This window comes from Mustela nivalis, assembly GCF_964662115.1.
Source record: "Mustela nivalis genome assembly, chromosome: 19".
NCBI lineage: Eukaryota > Metazoa > Chordata > Mammalia > Carnivora > Mustelidae > Mustela > Mustela nivalis.
Window position 1 is genome coordinate 38,002,420 of NC_139038.1, and position 20,730 is coordinate 38,023,149.

The window sequence follows — 20,730 nt, forward strand, 5'->3', positions numbered from 1 at the left end:
CTGGACACCTGACACTAACAGCTCACTGTATGCTAACTGGAATTTAAACAAAAATTTCTCTAAAAATGTCTAATTTAATTTGCTCGAGAGTCATCTAGGTCCCTGTAACATCCCTCTCAGTTCTTCCCACACTGAATTTTTTTTTTAAGACTTTATTTATTTATTTGACAGACAAAGATCACAAGTAGGCAGAGAGAGAGGAGGAAGCAGGCTCCCCACTGAGCGAAGAGCCTGATACGGGGCTCGATCCCAGGACCCTGGGATCATGACCTGAGCTGAAGGCAGAGGCTTTAACCCACTGAGCCACCTAGGTGCTCCCCCACACTGAATTTTGATGGCACTTCGTAGTCGCACATAAAACAGGAATGTCCTGTTCATGATCTCCAAGAATAACAAGGATCAAGGATATCAAGCCAGGAAATGAGCTGGATCACACAGGAGGAATATACCCCCTCACTGGGTTTGGAAAGTAATAACAAGTTACGCTGTTGCAAGACCAGTCCGTTTCTGGAGGAAGCAGAGGACATGAAAGGGCAACCCTTCACTGCTGTTGGCTCCCTCACTGTAACTGACGTGCAGCTACCTTGTTCTCGGACCTAAGAGGTGGCCATTGCCTAGCCCCTGGAGGCAAACGGGTTGGGACTCTGCAGGCCTGAGCTGGCCTATGGCTGGAGCAGCTCCTGCAAACCCAGCACGTGATGTTGCCAGTCTCGTCTGGCCCAGGTCCTGAGACAGGCTCTGCACTCAGACATGTTTTCAGATAACAAATGATGACGGAGTCGGGTAGTGAAGGTCAGGTGTTTGGGTTTTTTTGTTTTTTTAAATTTATTAGAGAAAGTGTGCAAGTGTGAGCAGAGGGAGGGGGGAGAGAATGTCCAGCACACTCCCTGCTGAGCATGGCACCTGACATGGGGCTTGTTCCCAGACCCCAACCAAGATCCTGACCTAAGCCGCGATCAAAAGTTGGAAGCTTAACCAGCCAACTGCCCCTATCAGTTTCTTTCTGACCTGCCGTTCTGGTGTTGGCCTTGGGCCAGCAGGAAGAACGCTGTGCAGCCTGTGGGGCATGTGTGTGTAGAGTGTCTAAGCAGGTAGTCCGAGCGGTTTCATCATCTTAGATCCACATACTGCGTGCAGATTCTGTCTGCTTTTAGGATATACGAAAATACCTAATAAATAAGGAAAAGATCCTCAATCTGTGCTTTCTGAACAGGATTTTAGCCTGCAGGCAAACCAGAAGCTGAGCACCCCATCTACTCCTTACCAGGCTTGTTACTAGAGTTTCAAAGCCCACTCAGACGCAAGTTCAATACCTTCAGTTCCTGTACAAATGTTGTAGGAGAAGAAACTGGCGTGTTCCTACTCATTCTCCACAAAGCTAAATCTTTGGTTTCCAAGTTTAAAAACCTTAAATCTGTAATCTTTGAGAAGGAGATTAGTTTGGGCATTCTCTGGCTAAATGGAGGGGAAAAAAAAAAAGGCAAACCCATTCAGAGAAAAGCTGTCAGGAAGTAGCCGGGCTCAGGCACCGCGGACAACGGATATTGAGGAAAGCACACGTGGACATGCACACAAAGAACTGACAAAGACTTCGAGTATATGATTGCTAAGTTTAATTCAACGGTTATACCCAATCCTGCCTTGTAAAAAGAACAAAATTCCCCTATCAAAACTATATTGTGATGTGAGTACAGGCTTGTTTTTGATATAGCTCTAGAAAAATGTTGGCACCGAATGCACATAAAAAAAGTTTTAAGGCTTAATAAAAATACAGACTAATAATTTCAAAATGCAGCTTAGAGGTTGAGAACAGAATGCTAGGTTAATATATTTCCAAACACAGGCAGTACCCGATGTATAGAGCATTTTCCAAATTATTAATGGCCACTTCCATCAGGCTCACAGGGGCAGAAAGTCCTCTCCTGTTTCTCTCAATGACCAGACTACGAGGCACTCTAAACCCAGTTCTGCGGCCCCAGGGAGGGAAGGCAGGGGAGAGGAGGGAGGGCATCTCTCCGCACCTTGTAGAGGTTTCTGCTAGTGTTCTCTGCCTCCATCCCCACCACTGCTCCCCAACCGCACCCGCGCCCCCTGCTGGTGGACAGGACTAGGTGGACAGCAAGGACAGGGCCGCAGCCACAGGGCCTGGCAGTACGAGGTCAGGACTCCTTGCAAGCCAATTTGGCATCCAGAGACCATTTTCTTGCATATTAAAAACCACAAAAAACATAGTAATAAATGGTAGTTCATTTCTATCATGAGAATGTTACACTGTTAAGCAAAAGTTAGTGTGTTTGGGCTTAAACCCTAACTACCATTTATGAGATTTCCTAACGGTGGAAAAATGTTCTGAATTCCAAGCAACTTTCCTCTAAGTGGCCATCTGAAGGGTGGACGCAAGAAGTACTTGAGAGAGTCACATGGAAAGTCTCTAGCCTCCCAAGTGAACAGGGCAGTTGGAAGGGGGTAAACAAAGGGTCTTTGGTTGACAAAGCCACGTGCAGATCCCCCAGCGTGCCCGGTGTAAGAGGCGGAGTTCGGCAGGGAGCTCCCGGAGGCACTTAAGTATATAGGCCACGGTGGGCGCATGGAAACACAGCAGTGTGGCTTTTCTCCGTTTCCGTCGTGATGCAGTATTTTCAGCACCCAGCGTTAGCTTGGGAGGCACTCACACCTGGACATCCCCCCACCCTAAGCCTGTCCTCTTGTTAACTGTTGGTGCAACATGATGAGGTGTAGGACTGAGACTGCTGCCCTGAAGGGTCCAATGGGGAGAAACTTTGCTGCTGGGACCGAGACACTCTGGCCAGCCCATTACCTCTGCCAACAAGCATCATGGAATCGGCCTGTTGAGCCTTCAGTGTCAAACTGGTCAATTTTCTGGACCAAGGTCTCCAGGCTCCTTCTGGAAACTGAGTATGGTCCAGAGGTTCCACAAAGCTTTATAAAGAGCAGGCAAGCAAAGTTTCTTCCTCTTGGTTGTACCTGAGCCAACTGCCTTTTTCCTAGAAAGGTGTCAGAAACAGGGCAGAGTCAGCAGTCACTTACGTAAAGCTGGTGTTTTAGAAAAGCCCTTCAGATATATTTAAAGATTCGAACTGAAGAACCCAGGGTTCTGAAGCGCCTCTTCTTCCCACAGTCAACAGGAGTAACGACACGTGAAGGGTCTGAGTCATCCCGTCGCCTGGATGCATGAGGACAGTTCTACAGATGCGGCGGGGGGGAGTGGGGTAGGTGCCCACGGGGAGAACTGCAGCTCGACAAGGGAACCGGCTGCAGCCCTGGACACGAGCGTGGCCCTCAAGGGAGGCCGCTGAGGAAAAGCGGGAACAATTCACAGCAAAGCCAACTTGGGTGTAAAAGGCAGAGGTTCCTACGTAAGATCTGGCCAAGGTTTTAGATGGCAGAAATGAAGTACCTCAGAGATCAGAGCACAAATCTTACTGTAAAGCATGAGACTGAGAGCGACTTTTTGGTTTTTGTTGACAGCTGCCGAGGACCAGTGGCCGAAGTGGCTCAGGCCGTGTGCAGAGGAACACACTGGGGCTGACCGGAAAGGAGGCAGCGGGGCCTGCAGAGGCCGTCCCAGGGACGGAAGCTGTCCCACGGTGAACGGGGTGAGGACCCTAGGGGCCAGAGAGCCCCGACCCCCAGCAGTAGTGTTTCGGCCTGTGCCTTGCTCCTCCGTCCTACAGCAACACACAGGTCGTTTCTTATTTTCTTGCCAAGGGTTTAAATGGAAACTGCTACCGTGCTAGTGACCCCCGGACCCCCGTCGACCAGCCCCACCCCACCAGGCCCCACCGTGGCCCCGCACCACCTGCCGCACGCCCCTCGCAAAACACCCTCCCATCTGCAGTTCCAAGTGAGTCCCGTGTTATCCCCACCAGGCCAGGTCTTGGCAGCCCGTGAGGTGAGGTCCCCCGGCTCCGCGATGGTGGTGGGGCCCGAGCAGTGGCTTCAGGGGCACAGCAGACCCTCTCCCCACCCGGCTCCTTTGGGCTAAAAGAAACTACAGTATTTGAAATCCTATCTCTCGGGGTCCTCGTCTGGCTACAGGTGAAGCAGCAGCCCCTCTTAGTAGAAGGAGATACTGGATTTGCCTCCAGGTGGGTTGAGGACTTTGTTGTGAGAGCGTGGCCGCGGGCCCAACCTGGGCTCATGGCTGTCACCTGTGGGCATGGGCACTGGCTGTGGGGCGCGGCCCGCTTCTCCAGGGCCTCCCTTCTCACCCGCCTCTTCTCTGGGAGACGTGCTCGTTGCAGCTGCGGGACAAAGTTGGCATGCCATCCCGTTATAGGCCGCCCGGGACCAAACCGGCAAGGTGCGCGTACAGTGCGTGGCCCAGAGCAGCCAACAAGGCCACACCATGATGGGAAGAGGAGTGCACAGAGCCAGGCTTCCACCTCGTCCCAAGGAGACTGACTGGCAGAGACCATTCTTGAACTGGGGACAATGCTGGGGCTTCATACTATAAACTCCTTGATAAATTCCTAATAAACCGATTATCCTACACACCTAAGGGACTCCACTCCTTTTTCTTCCACTTCAAGAATCAGTAACAAACCTTCTCAACTTGAACATGACAAGGAAGAGAAGGAGTTCATCTCAACTGGGGACCTAACAAGGCGAGGCAAGGCTGGCTGACACTCCCCGGACTTCTGGATGAACGAGTGTCTTGGTTAGGGGCTGAGGGAGTGGTGACCCACAGCACAGCCAACTAGGACAGCGAGGTGGGGCTCAGAGTCTGACCACCCCCCTGCACCCCACGCCCCAAGGGCAGCTCTCCCACCGCGCAGGCCTCACGGTCTCACTTCTCAGCCGGCACCTCTACTGCTCTCCTCTAACCCCCACTTCTACATCAGTGCTGCCTGGGCTACTCTTGGCTACAAATTCATTCCTGGCTCCAGATCCCTGTCCTTCGCTACCTGAGATCAGCTTCTAGAAGGGGTCCCCGGTCGTGGCCTGGGCTGATCACCAATGCCAAGTGAAGAAAGGCTGGTGGTGACCAGTTGGGAAGTTTTCACCCAAAATAACAGCCTACTTTTCTGGTCTTCTTCAAATACTACACATCCTCTTGGCAACAAACAGGACCTTGCTTGTTTCTGGCAAGGAACAGTCCCTCTCATCCTCTGGGGGCGTGGCGGCAACCCTACCACAGCACAGCGCTCGGGGGAAGGCACAGAAACAGCAGCTCACCTTTAGGGCCCGATCTGGGGTCTTCTCCTTCACATAAGAACACATGGTCCTGCAATGAGGCAAAACCCCAGGTCAGTAGGTGATTTACACGTTTTACCCTCATTCAAAAGGATGATGGAACTCAGGGCACAAACGGGCTTGTGTACGTCTATGGTGGAGAGTTTCACCCCAGAGCGAAGCGGAGGGAACAGTGCCATGAGGCCCCGCAGCAGTGACAAGAGCTCCCCACCACCCAGACCTCAGCCACACCCTCCCCACCACAGTCCCTCCGCCCCTTGGGCAGTCTGTAAAGCAAATCTCAGTATTTCGATTACCCGCAAATATCCAATTTAAAAATGTCCTTTAGGGGTGCCTGGAGGCCGGGGGCGGCTCAGACAGTTACGTGTCCAATTCTTGATTTTGGCTCAGGTCATGTTCCCAGCACTACACTGGGTGGACTAGAACTTGACAGTGAGTTCTGAGACTGGGAAGTGAGTTTTCCAACTCTGTTATTCACTGTTAGTCACGAGTCCCTGAGGATTTTAGGATAGTCTTTCCACTTAAAAAAAAAAAAAAAAGTATTAAACCAAAAAACCCAAACACTACGGTAGGCACTTTGATAGGGACTGTATTCTTTCTCCTGCTTTTTTGTGGGGATGGGGAGGGAGGAGCAGACAGAGGAGCTCATGCAGACCCCCTGCTGAGCGCAGAGCCTGACACGGGGCTCGATCTCACAAACCTGAGATCATGGCCTGCACCAAAATGAAGAGCTAGACACCCAACTGTGCGGCCCAGGCTCTGACGGGGTTGGGATCATTTAAACCTCTTCTCGGTTGCCAGGACTCCTGACTGCCCTCCAGTGACTGCTGTGCAGTCCTCTGCTTCCTGTTACCCTGCCAACCCTGAGGCATCAGTTACCCGACAGCTGGTCTGATGTGGACCTGACCTTCTGACCAGAATCTGAAGGTGGGCTGTGATGTTCTGTAAGGACCCGCATTGCTGGCTGTCTCTTGTGACGGCAGCCACGGATGCTTATTGCTGAGCTCCAGGATTTTATGACGCGTCAGCGCGATGGTGGCATCGGCATTCCATTCCTCCTCCATTTTCGGCTGAGCACCCTCAGGACCGGGAAACTCCCTCAGCAGCAGCCCCCCCGGGATGCGACTCACACAGAGATGCTGTCCTCTGCTCCAGCCACAAATCAGACTTTCTAAAAGTATTATCACAAGCCCCCAAACTCTCAATACTGGTTGAGTTTTAATCCAATGTGATTACTGTACTTACTGATGACGACTAAAAATACGGAAATTTTAGGTGTTCGATTCTACGAAGAGCCGCATGGCCCTTGGGCAGAGGAGAGCAGCAGCCTCCACCGGCACGCTGAGGCCAGTGTCCCCAGGCTTCATTCATCGCCACACCGGAGTGGGTTTCTGCGCTGACTCAGGGGAGCTGTGAAAGCCCATGACTAAGGACCACGCTCCGCAGAACCACGTCACCCCCTCCGCCTCTTCCCGGCAATGCACTGCAGCCGCCTCACAGCCGCACCAAGGAGTCCTTGACTCCATCTTTGTCTCTCTTCCTTCCATGTCTGCTAGGTGAATGTAGCCCCTACCTTGGGTTTGTTTGGGTGTGCCAGAGGAGAAGTGGCAGCAACTGGGGACCCAAAGATGTCACTGGTCTTCCCGCCAGGTGGGTTCAGACGCTGTCGAGTGTGCACAGGTGTGGATTCATCGAAGATGCCGCTTCCCTTCCCCCCTGCAGAAACAGTTCCATAACAGTGAGCACCCACGACAGCCCCCCTGTGCCACCCGCCGCCTTCATTACTTCAGAGACTCCCCTCGCAGGGACGCCCCAGTGCCAGTCCCTAGTTTGGGCCCACAGCGGGGGTGACCCGGTTGGTGAGCCATACGTCAACATTAACCCGTTTATCGGGGGCCTGCTGGGACCGTCATTTCTGGAAGCTGACCTCGACGGGCCTCTAGCATTTCCTACTTGGGACTCCCTTAACCTTGAACTTGTGTTGTCCTATTAAAGGATCTTCTTCCTTAAACCCATGGAAAGTTCTTTATGTTAAAAGCAAAGAGCTGTTGCATTTTTAGACTAAATATGTAAGAAATGAATTCAACAACAGGCCAAGGCAAACCTGTCATCTGGAAAATAACACCTATTAGTCATTCTGCTGACCTCATTCTGGCCGCAACAACCAGTGACAACTAGACATGTCAGCAAATTACAGACATGTGACATCCTACAACGCAACTCTAAGTGTCTGATGAGCCATCATGGAAATATGCATCGAACGTGTAACTTCTCATAAGCTGATGAGTCTGGCCAGACGGCAAAGTTGATGCCCAAACGCCTCTGTGAAGCAGAGAGACGGCCACCACACACCCTGGCTGGCATCTCTTCACTCGGCAACCGCCAGCACCTTTCTGTGGAGAGCTGTGCTAACAGAGCTGGGCTGCCGGTCATGGCCCTGGGCACCAAGGACTTAGAGTTTCACAAGGAGAAAGAAAGAGCATTCTGCTAACTAGCTAGCTAGATGGCCACATGGCCACACACGTTGGTTGGCCTTTCTGTGTCCTCAGAGGCTCAGCTGCAGAAAGGGCAGAACGAAAGGACCTGAGAGGCAGGTCCGGAGCTCAGGCACCAGACAGTCAGAACGATGCTAGGGACACAAATGCCCAACAGAGGTTCGCCGCGTCCCCCAGCACTGATGAAGAAGCGTCTCCTGGACGTAAACACCGCTCAGGGCAGGAGGGCAGAAGACAGTCCGTATGGCGAGCAACGTCTCAATGTACATGGAGGGGGTTTTCTCACTTTGGGGCATCTGAGGAGGAAAGCAGTCACTCCACTGCCCCCTCCCTGAACGTGGCTCCCTGCGGACGGGCTGCGGGACTCAAGACTGCTCAGCATGTCCTTTCTCAGAGCTTTGTTTTCGAGGGCCCACATCCTAGGCAGTCACTTCCTAGCTGAAACAGCCCACGCGGCGAACAGAGAAACAGAGCCCGCAGGAACGACCCAGACGCCTCGCTCCCTGCGGGCCCGCGGGGAAGGGCTCCATCAGGGGTTCATGCTCTCGCTTGCCTGCAGGGCCATCCTGAGGGTTCCCGCAGCCAGAGTGGACAGTAAAAACAGAGGGGCCTCTGGGACGCGGCCGCACGGGGACATGGAGCACAAGCCCAGCGAGGATGGGAACAGAGCAAGGGAAGAGCCCTTCTGGAGCAGGAGAACCGATCAAGAAGGTGCGGGGCTGCCTGTGCCAGAAACATGCGCTCATGTCATCTTTGCACCCACACACCTCACCTTCCAGGACCCACAGGCCCGGGCTGGAGATGCCCACACAGCACAATGCCAGGCTGCTGCTGGAGCCCGGGCAAGGGGCTCAAACCTTCTTGCCTCCATCTATCAACACTGAGGAGGTCGTTAAGTTAACAAGAGCACCGACCCTCGGGCCACGGGTGACATAAGGGAGTGAAAGCAAGTGAAGTGGGCAGAGCGGTGCCTGGCAGGGTCGGCCCTCAGGGATGCTGCTGGGCTGCCGTCAGCAAGAGCATCTCCACCACCAAGGGGGCAGAACTCCGGCTTCAGCTCACCCCAGACACTTCTGCTCCTGGTGGCGCTACAAGTCTTAAATAAATTCTCTTTAAAAGGTGCATTCAGTTTTTTTAAAAGTGGAAAATAAAAGTAACTCAATTTGAAGTTTTTGGCTAAAGACACTGCTCATCAAAAAAATTTATTATTTTAAGATTTTATTTATTTATTTGAGAGAGAGAGATATCACAAGTAGGCAGAGAGGCAGGCAGAGAGAGGGGGAAACGGGCTCCCCACTGAGCAGAGAGCTCGATGTGGGGCTCAATCCCAGGACCCTGGGATCATGACCTAAACCCAAGGCCGAGACTTTAACCCACTGACCCACCCAGGCGCCCCCGAAAATTATTTTTAAATTATAAAACATAACCCAAAACTTCTTAAGACTTAATAGTCACAGATAACAGAGAAGCCAAGGACCCCGGTAACTGGCACCTAGAGTGCACAGAGCACGACAGGCTCCCAGAATCCTGGGCATCCTCCCCACACCCCAGGTCACCAGACGCCCGCGCTTCCTGCAGACCACAGACTTGCTATCGTTGGTCCATTTTTACTGTGTATGTTCAACTCCAAACAACGTAGTTCTGCTTCTGTACGTTATATAAAGGACCCTGCAGGTCTCCTAGTCGACATTTTGCCTGTAAGATGAACTGAGGTTTGGAGAAGGAAAAGGTGCTGAATTTAGTCATAAATAAATTCTAGATAGGCTTTAAAAAAAAATTAATTCCTAGAGAGAGACAGTGACAGAGAGAGAGAGCATGAGCGCGCACAAGCAGGAGGGGCAGGTGGACAGGCAGAAAGTCACCCCGACGCCACGCCCAGTGCAGAGCCCAACAACCTGAGCCGAAATCAAGGGTCAGACGTTTGACCGAGCCCCCCAAGCGCCCCCTAAGATACGCTTTCGTAAGAACCAAACTGCAGAAGACAGACAACATGCTGGCAGAGTGGGCAGCGAGCATCGCACACATGGTGGGGCGCGCCAGGCCCGTCTCATGACCGGTCGGAAGCGGCTATCAGGATTTTAAACTGACCCAGCAATTCCATTTCAAGACACTTACCCAACGGATTTTTCAGGTTAAGTTTAGAGCATGAGCTCTGAGATCAAAAGGCCCCTGGTGCCATTGGCTAGGAGTGAGCTCCGGGGGTGGCAGTGACCCACCCCAAGCCTCTGTTTCCCTCTCTGTCCAGGGGCCCCCCACACCTACCTCCTAGGGGTGGAGAGGCAGCCAAACGAAAACACAGAAAGCACTGAGCACAGTCCCTGGCAAATGTGGAACTGTCCACACGTCTCCAGCACCAGAGTTAGAGCAGCAAGAACAATCTGGAAGATGTGAGCCAGGCAGCCAGCAGAGCCCGCTCAAGAAGAGTAAAGAAATAATGGGGGGGCATCTGGGTGGCTCAGTGGGTTAAACCCTCTGCCTTCGGCCAAGTCATGATCCCAGGGTCCTGGGATCAAGCCCCACATAGGGCTCTTTGCTCAGCCGGGAGCCTGCTTCCCTTCCTCTCTCTGCCTACTTGTGATCTCTGGCTGCCAAATAAATAATGAAAAAAAAAAAAGAGAGAGAGAGACACTGAGTATGACAACTCTTGGCGAATCATGATCGCTCAGTGACGATCACGGGCTCAGTCACTCCCATCACCCCCCAGTTGCGCCCCCCCACCCCCATCCTGGACCCATTTCTCAATCAAGCCTACTCATCAGAGGGCAGGGGGCACACTGGGAGCTTTCCCTTTCAGCCTTCCCTTGAGAATTCATCACAGACTGTTTGCCAAGGGCACTTGCCAGGACAGAAAACAAACCCCAAAGACAAAACAGCTGCAGAAGCAGGAACCCGGCACAGGGAGTGAGTTCAGCGGCTGTTGCCACATCTTGTGACCGTGCACCACACAGAGGCTCTCTATCTCTCCGCTCAAGAGGGGCCCAGGCTGCCGGCTGGAGAACCTGAGGCCGAGGGTCCGCAGAGGGGCAGTGCCCCAAGCTGCCACGCTCTCCAGGGAACCCGACCCGCCCCAGAGGCAGCTCTGGACACAAGGAGCCCACAGCCAGCTGGGACGGAGCTGACACATGGTGGCTGTCCTGATGTCGCCTATACAAAGGATGTATGGGGCTGACCACGCCGGCCCCACACCTGTAAGGTGGACGCGACAAGGGTGTTCCTCACTTTTAAGAACCACCTGTTTCTACCGTATCCCAAACTTTAACCCTCCACCCACCCCAGCAACCAAACCCCAAACTAGCTTTTGAACCTAATGCCTTTGCTGCCCTGGGTTAGGTCCCTGGCACAGGGCAGGAGCCTCGCGAGCTTCGGCTCTGCAGGACTGACCTGCCGGAAATACAAAGTCCTGTGTCGGGCCTCTCACAACCTTGTTTTCCCTTGGGGACACAAGACAGGGAGAGCTCCTTGGCGAACTATCCCCATGTGGTCGGTCACTCAACTGGGGAGCCTACCGGCCAAGAAAAAGACTTTTCTAAGATTCTTTCCCACTGTGACTACTGCAAGGGGGACTGGCACTAAAGAACTACGTGGACGGGGTCATCCTTTATAGAGCTCTGATCCCAGTGACGATCTGAATCAGAAGAACCTCCCTCTGAAGAACATTTAAAAGCACAACTTGCACACAATTTCTGGCACTGCAAGGACCCACTGGAGAACTGGGAGGGCCTACCTGTTGGGAACCAGAATCCCAGCATCCGCCCCTGTGACCTCAGTGCCTGGAAATCAGCCATGGTCTGGTGGCAGAGGGAAGAGGATTCAAGAATGACCGAGCTGGGGCGCCTGGGTGGCTCAGAGGGTTAAAGCCTCTGCCTTCAGCCCAGGTCATGATCTCAGGGTCCTGGGATCGAGTCCTGCATCGGCTCTCTGCTCAGCGGGGAGCCTGCTACCCACCCCCTCTACCTACTTGTGATCTCTGTCAAATAAATAAATAAAATCTTTAAAAAAAAAAAAAAATGACTGAGCTGGGAACGCCTGTGGGACACAGCCAGTGAAGTTGCTGCCTTGGGCTCAGGTCATGATCTCAGGGTCCTTGCATCGAGCCCCGTGTTGGGCTCCACACTCAGCCAGGAGTCTGCTTTTCTCTCTCCCTCTGCCGCTCTTCCTAATTGTGCACACTCTAATAAGTGAAATATTAAAACACTCGGGGGCCCTGGGTGGCTCAGTGGGTTAAAGCCTCTGCCTTCGGCTCGGGTCCTGATCCCGGGATCAAGCTCCACATTGGACCCTCTGCTCAGCAGGGAGCCTGCTTCCTCCTCTCTCTCTCTCTCTGCCTGCCTCTCTGTCTACTTGTGATCTCTGCCAAATAAATAAATAGAATCTTTAAAAATACATATAAAAAGCAAACAAAAAATTAACAAAACAAAACCGTCCTTACATTCAGGAACTCTGACAGCAAGGGATAACCTGCACCAGAAAACATTTGAAAAGGCTGACATGAAGAAATAAAAAAATGTTATCAGAAGAACAGCAGAAAGAGGACAGACAGAGGCCAAAGGACTGATGACTCACAAAGGCCATACCTGGAGGGTTGGTTCTTTTAGGGATGTTCTGAGGCTCTTCAGTTGGTCCAAAAATATTAGATGCCATCCTATTGGGCCTGCTGGAAGGAACAGCTTCTTCTGGACTTCCAAAAAGATTGCTGGCCTCTCCTCCCGGGGGCTTCATGGCCCTAAGAGCAGAGAGCACCCGAGACTCACAGATCGCCCTGATTCAGTGTGCATCCATCTGACCTGCTCCCCTCTGTCCTGCGCCCTGGCCTCACCCATCTGCCCGGCCCCTGAGCACTTGTCGCCAGAAGCTGGTGCCAGATCCCGTGCCCAAACGGTGGGTGACAGCAGGTTGTGCGCCTGCAGCAGCTTTACTTGCTGGGAAAGCCAGTGCCACAGGTGCACGGGGCTCTAGTGTTCCCATCAGTGATGCCACTAGCCCTGGGTCTTAGTAGAACCCCTAAGACCCCTTTGGAGAAACAAAGCTCGTATCAAGTCTGGGGTCTCTGTCTGGGAAAGACAGCCTCACGGCAAAGGACGTAGCCAGAGTTGTTTGAAATGACCAAATGGTTAAGTTTAGGTGGTGGAAATGCAGTATTTCTTACATTATTGTGTACTTTAGCTTTACTGTACTTTGAAAAGAAGGGAAGAAAGCAGCACAGTGGCCTCGTTACCCAGGAAGGGACAGTGGCAACGCAGTGGGCGGTAGGGTCCCCCCATCTTGCAGGGGTCATGGAGATCCTACAGGCTGCCCTAACAGGGTCTCGAATAAGGGGACTGAGAATGAAGAGGTAATTCTGATAAAAACAGAACCCACAGTGGCTCAGTGTGGCCTTCGCCAGGTTCCCCATCAAGGGCACTTACCTCCAGGACACAAATTACAGAGGGAAGGTGGGGACACCAGAGAGCTCAGAACTGACTGCCAGGGGACGCGCTGAGTACAGCTACCTTGTCCTCTCTTGTACCCCCCAGCGCTCTAGTAAACGGTGAAGGACACACATGGGGCCAGAGGGCTTGTGACAAAGAGCCACAGAGACAGCTCGAGGGGACAATGGCACCAGCAGCAGCAGGAAGACAAAAGCCACTCTCGCCTCCAGGTCCAGAACCTCCCCCCGAGAGCTGGTGTCTGTGTTTCAGGAAAGATTTCAGGGAACGGGTCAGACTTGGAGAGAAGCTGTAATGGAGAGACCCGGATAAACTCTCTACGGGCGCACAGTCTGCGGCGCACAGGGAACACCTCCCGTTGGGGACGGCCGAGGCACCACAAGTGGACAGTTCCAAGTCCCCTGAACATCCGATCACCCCTCGGCAAGAAAACAGAAGAGGCAGGGCCTGGTGGTCTTCAGCCTCCACCAGACTCCTGCTCTCCATAGCCCAGTAAGACCGGAGGCCCCGCGAGGCTTGTCCCGCTCCGCAGGGCCTTTAGGACGGCTGCGGAGACGCAAACTGTCTGGCTGATCCCAAGCAGAGGCTCCGGCTTCGTGCACATCCAACAGGGAAGAACGCTCTTCTTCCACGTCCTGAAAGGAAAAGTCCTCTCCTCCTAATAGCATCTCCAGCACGAGAGCCCCTGGAGAAGTGTGGCTTCTGACAGCAACTGCCCTGCAGGTCCAGGGGGTTTAATCAGGAACTGCCACGTTCGCGGGGCCTCCGGGGCCAGGCTGTGGAACAAACCAGCTGAACCCATGGGAGCTGTGACACTGTGTGCGGCCGCCCCTGGAGCCCTGCGGGGTAAACCTGTGCTGCCATCACTGCAGGTGGAGACGTGGGTAACTGAGTCACCGTTCCGTGGTCGGATGACTGGTGACTGAACACTGACCTGACTCCCCCAGACTTACAGGGTTTTCGGCAAGTTCTTCCCTGTGTTACCTACTGGATGTGGTATTTACCTCGACAGCTGTCACACACACACTCTCCTCTGCCGTTAGGGCAAGGCTGGGAGACAGAAGAGGATCGCCAAGTAATGAAAGCTCATGGGCATCTACAACCATCGAACCTGACAAGGCTAGGTGGCCACTAGAGGAGCCCAGAGCCAGGCCCTGCGGGACCCCGAGATTAAGGAAGCGGGGCTCCAGGCTCCGGGAATCCCGGGATTGGGGGAGCAGGACGCCCGGCCCTGGAGGGCCCGGGATTAGGGGAGCGCGGCGGCCCGGGGCAGGGGGCGGGATTAGGAGAGCGCGGCTCCAGGCCCCAGGGAACCCCGAGATTAGGGGAGCGCGGCGCCCGGCCCTGGAAGCCCCGGGATTAGGGGAGCGCGGCGCCCGGCCCTGGGGACCCCGGGACGCTGACCCCCACCCCGCGGCCCCATCCCCCGCGCACCGGCGCTAGCACGGCTACCGGAGGGCGCGGCCCCGCCCACCCCCTTGGTCCCGGGCTCCCCGCGGCGGCCCCGCACACCGTTCGACCAGCGTCTGCGGGTGAGGACACGAGGGGAACGTGGGCCCAGGAGGAGCAGCGCGGGCGGCGCGCCTCGGGCCTCCAGCCCACACTCTGCGGGGCACGGGAGCGCTTCCGGACCGAGCGCCCGCCTCTCGGAGCGGGACGCGGGGACCGCGGCTCTGTGAGGTCACCCGGCACCCGCAACCGCGCCGGCCACGTGACCGCGCCCGCCACGCACCTGGAGCCGACCCGGGCGCCCTCACTCTCCGGAGCCTGAAACATGTCGGCCGTAGTGCAGCTCCTCCTCGACCGCCGCACCGCGGTTCCCGCCCGGCCCTACGCAGCGCGAGGCCCGCCCACCCGCGCCTATTGGACGCCGTCGACGCCAGTCACGCCGCCACCGCCTATCGCGGCGCCGGGCCGCGCACCCGCCCACAGGGACGGAAGCCCCGCGAGGCTCGCGCCGCGCTCGCAGCCGATTTGGTGATAGCAGATGCGGCTCAGGCCTCGGGCGCCGACATTGGGCAGCAGGGCTGCGGGGTGGGCCCTGACCCTCCCTGCGCAGGCGCAGGCACGCAATCCGGAAGCGCCTCCCGGCAGCAGGAGGCAAAGCCGGGGTACAGCTGGGAGCCACCGGTGGCCGCGCAGCCGCGGGACCCGACGCCGGGCTGCCAGCGCCAAGCCCGCCGCGAAGGAAACAAGGCTCAGTCGAGAAGTATTAGATCAAGTATTAGTATGTATTTATGCACAATAATAAAAAGATTTACAAGTTGAACTGGAAATTTAAACATAAGAAGTTTAACAGCTTTTATTATATTAAATAACCAAAACACCTTTTATTCCCAAAATTGGTAAAGAATAAATAATATAATTTACAATATGGTACAAAAAATAACCAGGAAGGACAGGCATTCTGCTTTGTACATACACTGTATATGCATATTTATAATCCGTACAACAGATTGACGTCTCCGGCGCGCCGAAACCTCGGTGATATGGCTTAACGATTGCTTCAGGGAACCGCGGAGGGCGCCGCCGCTGCCTCCGGGCGGACACCGGTCCCGCTGGCTGCCGCGATCCGACCATGCGCGTCTGCGCTCCCCGTTAGCCGCGGTCCTGGAGCAGGTTCCGCTGGGTGGCTCCTTCCTCCTCTAAGACAAAGTGCCCTATCTTCTCACAAATGCGTCTGATAGATCTCAAGCTCTTTAAACATAATGAAAAAACCAGCAGCTGCTACTTTCCTCCTCTACTTGCTTCGTGTCTTATTCCGTGACTTTTCTCCGCACCAGTTTGGATTCCATGCTGTGATCTAGTTGAGAGGCTATTCCACTGAGAAGGACGCCCTTTTCGGGATCCCGCAGCTAAGCAACGGGAGATGTGGGGAAGCAAGTAGATCAGTGGATGAACTCTTTCCAAATACCCCTCCCGAGCAAGTACTCTACACCTAGCAGAAAGGACAGATGAGGGCCACGTCCTCACAGATGCTCCTCACAGCCTCCACTTCACACTTCCTGTTTGTCTTCTAAGCCACACCACCAACTCCATGAAGACCAGAGATACTCAAGTCTCTGTCTTCACAAAAGCTCAATCAGCAAAAGGTCCCAAACATTAGAGCGACTAGGGAGGGACTTTTCCGAGGGACGGAGCTGGTCTTACTCACAGCATGCTCAAATGTAGGAAGGAAGCCACATGTGCACACCAAGACTACCACTTCTGTGGGACAGGATGAGGAAGATCCAGGAAGAGGGGAGTTTCTCTGCTTGGGCCTTTTGAAAATTCCAGCCTTTACCAGACGCTTACGTTTATACACATGTATTCATTTAGGCTGGGAAAAAACAGACTTTTTCTTTTAATTCTACTTTCCTTTTAACACGGCAAGCAAATGCTTAGACCTGTCAGGTTGCCGCAGCAGTGGCAGAATTCTCTGGAATCGTGTCAGCTTTGCTGCAGTTGAGAACAATCAGCCCACTGTCCTCCCTAATCCACCTGGCCCCTAGGTGACATTCCAGATGGAGTCTGTGGTTAAGGCCCTAGTGGAAGGTACCACTGAAAAGCCTACAAAAGCTGACCCCAAATCCCTAGTTGTCCTCCTTTTACATGTCACTGAATCACCGGGGCCAGCCTACCTGCCAGACTGCCTTAGGGTGTCCTCTGATGAAAGCAGCTCAGGACCCCTACCGTCTCTGGCAACGTGCACACTGCTATCAGGTCCTGCTCCCAGCATCGATGCCTTAGGATACTGTGGGTGTCTGGTCCCCGACAGTGGAGTATGAGCAAGTTAGTGGCAGCCTAAACTTGGCCTGGCATCCTAACCTACTACAAACCTAACAGAGTCAGCAGCCCAGCGCACTCCACGGCTGTCATCTTCTCCAGCTGGCGCTCATTTCTGGAAGCTAGCAGATGGACAGCTAAGCCACACAAGCTAGTCCAAGGACACTCTAGTTCAAATGATGCTATGTCTTCCTAAAAGGGCACGTCACTCTCTTCTCCATCTCCAGAGCCTCAGGACTTTCTCTAAGAGCCCAGTCCACAGTGGCTTTTGTTAGTGATGTTTCTACCTAGAACCAGACCTGAAAGAAGAAAACCACATGACAGGCAAGAGCTCTGAGAAAAACTTGAGAAGGAAGGAAGGAACATACTAGCTGGAAGGCCAATTGGCCTCTCTTTCCTCCGTGGCTGGGGTGAATGGCACTGCCCGCTGCCTGGCATGCTGCAGCCGGCTGTGGAGACCGTGCCACCAGGAGCATCTGTCCTGCTTGCACACGCAAGAAACCTTTTCTGTTCCCTTACACGCTGCCTCATCTCTCCATTACGGAGAGGGAGAGGAGCCCAGGGGGAGGGCTGGGACTGGCCTGGGGTGGGACTGCCGTTACATGGCAGGCAGGCAGAAGGAGAGAGAAACTGTCCTCAGTTCAGGTGGGTTTTGAAAGCTGAAGCGGTCCGGACAGCAGGCGGAGGATGAAGCTGCAGGAGGATGGTGGGACACAGGGCGCTTCTGGACCTACACCGCAGCACTGGCTGCTGGCCACGACGGATGGGGAGCCGGATGGGGTTCTGTCAAGCCTCCCCCCAGGCCAAGCAGCAGAGCAACCCCATCAGCTCCATCCTGGGAAAACTCTGGGCAATGACCCACCGGTAGTGATGGCAAATGGTCACCCAAAGGAGGCCCGAATACACGAGAGGGACATGGCTTTCGTGTGCTCTGACTGCACCCAGGCGTCTGCGCCCTGCTTGTACTCCCTGTGCTGGAAGAAGAGAGACACAGGACCACAGGGTGGGGGAAACATGAAGGAGGAAACGTGTGCACGGGGTGGATTCTGCACAGAAGCCTGCAGAAGGAAGAGGAGGCGCTGGAGATGCGACCTTCCCAGAAAGGGCACGCGTGTAAGCGGCAAGCCAGCAGCGTCCGGGAGGTTTGGGAACTTGTGGGCCAAAGCTCCAAGGTGGACCCAGCAAAGGACATCTTCGTTGACCAAGAAGCTTGACACAGGAAGGAAACCCTGAATTCTTTTCTTCTTCAACGTCTCCTTATTCTCAAAACACAAGGAAAACCTTTTTCCAACCACTTTAGCAGGATTTTTTCCTAAAATTCCACGCAAGCTGCACAAAACCAGATTCCCTCCTCCTTCACGTTGAGCCAGTCAGAACAAAGCTCGGGGGCGGTGGGAGAGCGCACTCAGCCAGGGCCAGTGTTTCTGGGGGATGGCGCCAGGTGCACTGCCCTGCGATCCGGGCGTCCTCCTTAGTGTCTGCTGAGGGCGCAGACCCCACCAGGCAGAGCCTGGCCGTGCCCAGCTGCCCTTCCCCGTCCTCTGCAGAGAGAGCAACCGCAAGGTGCACAGGTTTGGCAGAAAAAGAGCAGTGGCGGCTGGAACTGCCCCTGCAGAGAGCAGCAAGGCTGTGAGTCCCAGGGGCCGTGGCCGCCGCCACACACCCACACCTTTCCCTGGAGAGGACAAGCCACTGCAACATCCAACACGACAAGTGAGGCAGAAGCACAGGTGGGAATGTGGCCCCCACGTGCTGTTCCACGGCCGGCAGGGAGCCGCTCCAACACCACAGCAGCGTCTGACACGGGCCCTCTTAGAGAACCCGTCCAGGTCTCCCAGGCCACCACAGCCCTCTGCCCTTTGGGACGCGGCTTCCTGCCTGCTGCACATTCTGGGGCACAGAGGTTCCTCTGTTCAGATCATCTCCAGAGGGCTCCTGGGCTTGATTTGTTTTCTCTAGCTTGTAGAGAGCTGCTTCTACCACTGTGGAGGACTACCAGCCCTCCTCTGAAGCCGCCAGGATGCCCACCAGGGATGAGGTGTGGTCACTGGGACAGGTCACTGACAGGGGGGCCGCCTCCACTGCCATCAAACAGAGCCTCTCGGCGGCTGGGCTCGGCAATGGACAGTTCTTGGGCCAAATCGTTGAATCGAGATATGTAATCGATGCTGTTTTCATTCATCATGCACACCAGCTGGGAGTCCACAACCTACAAGGCAGAGGACACAAGGGAAGTCCAGGTCAGCAGGTGGCTGGCAGGCCGCTGGCCTGGGAGCAACTGGCAGGGACTTCAGTGGGAGCTGAACGAACCGGGGAAGACTCGAAACCCCAGTCAACGAGCCAGGTCAGAAAATCCCGAGTAAAGCTATGGCATGAACTGAATTTTAAGGGTTCACGACAGGGGCATCTGGCTGGTTCAGTCAGAAGACCAGGCAACTTGTGATCTGGAACTCACGAGACTACTTCGATAAACAGACTTTTAAGCTTTTTAGGAGAAACGTCAAACTAAAACCTGTTTTCAAAAATCAGAGCATCTATCTTCCCCATACGTGCTCACCAGCAGCTGCCATCACTGTTGACGTGGGCCAGCCTGGCCCTACCTTTCCCACCCCTCCTCATGCCCATTCTGTTCAAAGCCCATCACGTGGGCCAGGGGTGGGCCTGGAGTGAACCTGGGGGGTTGGTCTGGGGTGGGCCTGGAGTGAGCCTAGGGTGAACCTGGGGTGGACCTGGGGTGGACCTGGGCCGGGCCCATGAGTCTGCACTTAAAACAGCCCTGGGCACTGCTGCTACTGCTGCTCTGGAGACTGCCCAGAAGGGCAGAGTCCTAAAAAGGGGTCTCAGGTACGTGTGGCAGGCCCATCTGCACAGAAGCCGAGGGCTTGTAAGCGCGTGAGCACAGGCACACAGACACACACACGCACGCACACACATACAGGAGGGGAAAGATGGGCTTCTCCTGTGACATCAAACCCACAAGCACTTTGAGAAATGCTGCGCACTGCAAGGAGGGTGTGTGCTGCTGTTCTCTGCATCTATTTGGGTAGAATTTCTAGTCACATCATTGCTCAGCTCTGAACTCTCCCCACGAGCTCCTCAGATCTCCAGACGCCAGTCGGGATAAGGGGAAGCCCAGGCGTCTGTGAGAAACAGCCGTGAGCGGTCGGATCCAGGGCTCCGTCAGGAAACCAATGAGGAACTCTCGGAGAGACCCACCGACACCGGCACATCCCAGGGAAGCAACACTCAGGAGATGCTACTCCAGGCCTCTGACCCAGAACTAGGCCCAGACTACTCTCCGCAGAGCCTTCTGTCTCCCACACGTCCTCCCGCCTGTCCCTCTCGGACCGCTGTGCTCTCTGCCCCTGCCCTTGCCAGTCCTGCCTGCTCCCTGACGCAATCGCTCCTTGCGGGGTGAAGGCCCGGGCAGCTCCGAGTGGACAAACGAGGGGTGTCACAGACCGAGTCTCGCCTCCTCGTCAACTCCCCACCCCGAGCTGGTGTTCAGCTCAGCGGGCAGCAGCCTCAAGCCACCACACAGGGAGAGGCAGCTGGAAGGCACCCCTGCCCATCGGGCGGCAGCATGGAGGATGTACCACCCGCAGCAGCCGCCTACTCCTCAAAAGACGGTGGCAGCAATGGATGGACCAGGAAACCGAAGCAGGAGCGGCGGCACTGACGGGAAGAACGCACCCAAAGCCCACGCTGCCCACCAGCAGAGGCCCCACAGGCCATCCGCCTCCGGAGCTTCCCCAGCTCCGAGGCCTCCAGGGCAGAGCTTTTGGCTTGCGTCCCGCATTTGTCGCCACATGGGAACGAGTGCTGGC

The 20,730-nt window shown here is 54.9% G+C and overlaps 2 protein-coding genes across 8 annotated transcripts in view; both read right to left on the reverse strand.

Annotated features, from left to right (window-relative positions):
* Positions 1-806: 806 nt before the first annotated feature.
* Positions 807-15,005, reverse strand: JPT2 (Jupiter microtubule associated homolog 2). Of its 3 annotated transcripts, XM_082713582.1 has the most exons (6): positions 14,871-14,938; positions 14,143-14,188; positions 12,287-12,435; positions 6,791-6,933; positions 5,200-5,248; positions 1,599-4,265 (listed from the first exon to the last, which is right to left on the reverse strand). In XM_082713582.1, exons 3-6 carry the CDS (start codon positions 12,429-12,431, stop codon positions 4,078-4,080), a joined length of 525 nt encoding a protein of 174 aa, XP_082569708.1. In that variant the 5' UTR covers positions 12,432-12,435; positions 14,143-14,188; positions 14,871-14,938; the 3' UTR covers positions 1,599-4,077. The 3 variants fall into 3 exon arrangements, with proteins under 3 accessions (XP_082569709.1, XP_082569708.1, XP_082569707.1); XM_082713583.1 differs by lacking the exons at positions 1,599-4,265; positions 14,143-14,188 and adding an exon at positions 807-1,169 and having other exon boundaries at positions 14,871-14,998; XM_082713581.1 differs by lacking the exon at positions 14,143-14,188 and having other exon boundaries at positions 14,871-15,005.
* Positions 15,006-15,350: 345 nt separating this feature from the next.
* CRAMP1 (cramped chromatin regulator homolog 1) overlaps positions 15,351-20,730 on the reverse strand; it is a 54,905-nt gene continuing 49,525 nt past the window's right edge. For all 5 annotated transcript variants that reach the window (XM_082713956.1, XM_082713952.1, XM_082713953.1 and 2 more), the window contains one exon: positions 15,351-19,112. In XM_082713956.1, the coding sequence (XP_082570082.1) occupies positions 18,948-19,112 (165 nt within the window). In that variant the 3' untranslated portion in view covers positions 15,351-18,947. The remainder of the gene's footprint in view (positions 19,113-20,730) is intronic.